The 5,408-nt window shown below is 32.6% G+C and overlaps 1 protein-coding gene across 1 annotated transcript; it reads left to right on the top strand.

The window, feature by feature from the left end:
- The first annotated feature begins 3,000 nt into the window (after positions 1-3,000).
- LOC119612467 lies at positions 3,001-5,067 on the top strand. The gene has a single exon (XM_037968274.1). The coding sequence runs from the start codon at positions 3,001-3,003 to the stop codon at positions 5,065-5,067; it is 2,067 nt and encodes a 688-aa protein (XP_037824202.1).
- Positions 5,068-5,408: the final 341 nt, after the last annotated feature.

Genomic DNA, 5,408 nt, shown 5'->3' with positions numbered 1-5,408 from the left:
TTATATGAAGAAATATACATACATATGAATGCGATTTCAATTTCGATAAAAATAAGTTTATGAATTTTTAACTTTTTGAAATTTTTTTAAACTGATTCTAAGAAGTTGTTTCGGAACTAGTATACGTTTCATGGAACTAGTGTATAATGCCTTTAGGAAGGCCTCTTTACTGCCACTTTTTCCCGCTGCGAACTGCTGGCTGCCATGTTACCGCCAACTGCTATTGAAAATAAATTAACTTTTGTCATCTCGTATTCATTTAATCCGGATTATCTACATGGCGTTGCTCTTGCGGAATGGGCTAAAGGACTGTTAAAGTTGCATTTTTTGCTTTAAATGTGACATATGTAGATCTTCTTGATATTCTGTAAGAAATAATCATATGTATTTTCAAAAACCTTTTATTTGGGAAAATATACTAGAGATCAGGATGCACTAAGTTATTACATCATGTTAGAAATATTTAGTTTTATTTTAAATGATTGTATTAAATGTAAACATTAGAGGATAAATATTTGTTGACTTCCAAAATATTCCTTGTTATTTACCTACCTTTGGGGGTATAGTGTTGGCAACAACAAACTGGACAAATTATTCTGCCATGAAATAATCCATAATAGAAAAAAGTAGACGCCCATCGGTAGTGGCTAGTCGAAATTTGTATTCTATCAAGCAAAGGACCAAAATATGGTGATTGCTACTTTGTTGCAATGTTTGGTTCCGGTACTAACCATTGTAGGCTTTATGTCGACTATAGATCCCTTAGAGTTGTCACACAATATGAATCATTTAAATGAACCCTTCAAACATTTATTGTGTCATAATATAAAAGAAGATATTCTTGCGTCTGCATCAAGAATGGCAAAATAAGTTTAGAAATGAGGAAATGTGTTTTGATTTTAATATAATTTCATTTTGAATGGCCTGTTGGAACAGGACTGCAATATCCGTACTTAATTGGTTGGATCCTTAAGATCATCACAATTAATATATAGCAAAAAAGCCGCTCTTGTTGGTGGGATGTATCCTAATATATGCGTATTGGATTCTAAGGTTAATCGTATTAAATCGCCCTGCAGAAGAGAAATGGTTTTACATCCAAATTCTGTTTTGCGACATTGGATTTATGTGTTCGTTGAATTCTGGTTCACCGTGGATAGTGTACGAAAAAGAAAAAAATGGTTCCAGTTGTAATGGTGTAGAATGTAATACTGTTGTGACGCCCATTACTACAGTTGATTTGTTTGCAGATGAGTTTTAGTAGACTAATAATAATAATATCCGAGGAAAATTTTAATTAGTTCCACAACTATGTACCTAAAATTCATAATTATTCTAACTCACCTTTAATCTGATAAAATATTTTTGTACAGGATGTAGATATGAAACCAGCAGCTAACTATCCATTCTCCTTCTCTAAATCTATATACTATATAAAAGGCTTGCGTGACTGATTGACTGACTGATTCATCATTGCCCAGCCCAAACCGTTAAAGCTAGAATCATGAAATTTTGGTTATAGGTTCCTTTGGCATTGTATAGATCCACTAAGAAGGGATTTTTGGAAACTCGAACGTTTAGGGGAAGAAATGGGTAAAAAGGGTAAATTAGTATCCTTTATATCTCCTGAAGAAGCAAAGATATAAATAAAATTCCAAATGTATCCTCTATTAAACAAAAAAATAATTGATAGGTGTCTGGTACTTTTTTAAAAATCTAGACTTTATAGATCTAAAAGGGTAAAAACTGTCCCCATAGAACCTTCTCTTAACCTATTTATCTTCGAAACAAATGACCATGCAAATAAAACTTTAAATTTATCCTATTCTAATTAAAGTCTATTAGAAATCCTTTCGGTACTTTTTAGAAATCCGGGTAATGAAGGGATGAAAACGGTGTCTAAAATTGGTACTTTTCTTAAAAAATTATTTTCTCATTAGATGTTGGAGAATCAGTATTTTATTTTATTTTATTTATTTTAACTTTTAATTATAAATTTCCTATTGGGGTTTCTGAAAATGTAACACTTATCATTAAACTCACATTTGCTATCTCTTTACCTCAATATTAAATATAACCAGTATTTTTAAGCTGCTGTTAATTTATGTAATGTACATCATGTTAATTACATTGTTCATTCTCATTGTATTTTTTGTATTAATTATATATTTCTTCTTTTAATCTACCTACTTCTGTACTTAAGTATAATAACGGTTTTTATTTACACTGATTTTGGAATTTTTGGTACATATTAACTACGACTTAAAATTATATTACTATTCTTGATTTTTTGATACTCTTTTAAAAAACATTAAACTGAGAACATTATAATATCATCTGCCTTGCTGCGTAATTAAGTCTAAAGCCGAGCTGCTTAATAATCGAATTTAAGTTTGATAAAGTTTACAGCCAAGCTGCTTATTTAATAAATTTAAGTTAAAATCAAAAGTGTAGTTTGATTAATTCTCATACATTAAAATTGGTGCCGAAACCCGGGAAAAACCCATTTGTAATAAAATATCATAGAATTGGATTCATCTTGGTGGACTTATGAGAAGGCTTTTATTTATTGAACGATTCCGCTATCAACCGAAGCCAAATAAATAAACCAGCTTTGCATTTATCTTGCTTGTATTTGAAATTGTATTTCGATCGATTCCAGGATTATTTAATCGGAAAATTTTGGTTTGAAATCATAATAAACCGTATGTATAAATCTTAATTTTGTATTAAGAATGGAAGACATTTCAAATATAATTGAAGACCAACGTGGGTTATTAGACAATTTAAAACGAACATCTCAGAGGTTTGAGAGTAAATCTAGGGTTCTAAAGACACGAGGTTATGTTCAAACCATTTGGAATCTATAGAATCAGTATGTCAGCAGTTTACAGATACACACTACCATCTTATTAGTTTAATTCGAGAAAGGTTCATTAGGTCAGATGATGTACCCTATTTTTCTGAAGAAATTTTGAGGAATTTCAAGATTTCTTTCAAATGTTTAAAGGAAGATTGCTAGATATTAATGCTGAGACTCAGCAACCTCATTCGCCAATATTTCACTCAAGCACATTTCATGCATCATCATCTAGGCAAAATACGACGTTACCAGCTGAGGCAGGATTGCCCAAAATTGATATACCAACCTTTTCTGGAGACTACCTGTCTTGGATCTCATATAGAGATATGTTCGTATCATTAGTACATAGTAATGTGTCATTATCAAAGATACAGAAATATTATTTCCTTAAGGGTTCTTGCTCTGGTACTCCACTAGACATTGTTAATGAATATCCAGCTTCTGAGGAAAATTACGACTTAGCATGGGATGCTCTTAATAGGCGTTATCACAATCGTAGAAAAATTGTTAGCACTCTATTATCTAAACTGTTCTCAATTCCGAATTCCAATGGTACTGCCGAAAGTATACAGAATATTTTGGATACTACACGCAATTGTTTAGCTCTACTAAATACTTTAGGAGTCACAAAGGAAACCTATGATGCAATTATAATACACATCACTGTAAATCGCCTTGACGTTCAATCAAGAAAGGAGTGGGAACAGTCGCTTAAAGCCACAGTAGAAATTCCTAAGATCAGAGAACTTTTTAGTTTTTTGGAAACATCGTTTAGGACACTTGAATCTCTCGCAGAACCTACTCAGTCAATTTCGCGTGTAAAGACATACCCAAACTCTAGAAATAATTTTCGTAGAAATATCCATATAACAACTTCGAACGATGATAGCAATTGCCCATGCTGCAACAGACGTCATTTCTTATACAAATGTTTTAAATTTATATCTATGCCATCGAACGAAAAACGTGAACTTATGAAAACTAAACGAATTTGTCATAATTGTTTGAATGTTGGTCACTTTAGTCGCGAATGCCGCTCAACAGCTCGTTGCCAGACATGCCAACAAAAACACCACACCATAGTTCATAATGAATTTACAACATCAGCGTCTACGGACCACATATCGTCTAATAGATCAGAGACAACAGAGAACTCTTCCAATATTGCAATACACTGTAGTGCACTCGCAAAACCTCAAGTTTTATTAGCCACAATGCGAGTTAGTGTTAAAACATACTATGAAACTTTTTCCCTCAGGGCAATGTTAGACCACTGTGCCCAAGCCACACTTATTACTGAAAATGCATCACAAACTTTAAGATTACAGTCCTTTAAAACATTTGCTCAAATTAGTGGAGTTTGTAAAAATAAATCTATTACTACTCATAAATATGTAAATTTAGTACTGCAATCTAGAACAGAACCTAGTTTTGAATTGAAATGTAGTGCTCTTGTTGTACCGTCCATCACACATTACCAACCTATACCAACAAATAAGGGAAAACTTCCAAATATCGATAATTTTCAATTAGCTGACCCAGAATTCTTAAATCCTGGAGAAATTGATTTACTACTGGGTGGAGATGTTTATGGTGAGATAATTTTACCCGATCAAAAGAAATTTGAAAATAGTATTTTCTTACAGTACACCCACTTTGGGTGGGTTGTATCAGGACCCACTTCTAAATTCGTTTATAGCGACCTCATTAATGTGAATATTTGTTCATTAGAAGAACAATTAAAGGCCTTTTGGCTTCAAGAAGAATTACTAGAAAAGAGAAAGTGGACAGAAGAAGAAGAACTTTGTGAAAGATATTTTAAGGCAACAACAACAAGAGATAGTACGGGTCGATACAAAGTTGCTTTGCCGTTTAAAAATATAATTAAAGGTGAACCAATGCCAATGTTTAGTATGACTGATTATAGCGCACTTTCACGATTGAAAAATATAGAAGCAAAATGTAAACAAAATCCTAAATTTGGGGACGCTTATTATAAATTTATGACTGAATATGAAAACTTAAATCACATGAAAGCGGTTGGTGTATATCCCAATGATTTGGGAAGAAATTGCTACTTTTTACCACACCATGGAGTTTGGAGGGAAAGTAGTTCTACAACGAAATTAAGAGTAGTGTTTGACGGTAGCACTAAAAATTGTACAAAATCTTCATTAAATGATGAATTCATCGATCAGACTTAGAAAAAATGTTTCGCCAAATTAATGTTATAAATGACCACCAAAAGTACCAACAAATATTGTGGCGTAAAAGTGCCAATAGTGATATCAATATCTACAAATTATCGACAGTTACCTACGGTACAACTTCTGCCCCTTTTCTGTCTATGAGAGTACTACATCAATTAGCAGAAGATGAGACTGAAAATTATCCAACAGCAAGTAAAGTGCTCATCTCTGATACATACGTTGATGATATAATTTCAGGTGCTGATAGTTACGATGAAGCTATTCTGCTACAACAACAGTTGTCTAAAATGTTAAAAATGGGCGGTTTTACACTAAGAAAGTGGATCTCTAATGAC

This window comes from Lucilia sericata, unplaced genomic scaffold (assembly GCF_015586225.1).
Source record: "Lucilia sericata isolate MDLA Ls3-8-SP2 unplaced genomic scaffold, ASM1558622v1 Contig001698F_arrow, whole genome shotgun sequence".
NCBI lineage: Eukaryota > Metazoa > Arthropoda > Insecta > Diptera > Calliphoridae > Lucilia > Lucilia sericata.
This window is presented reverse-complemented; position numbering and strand designations above follow the sequence as displayed.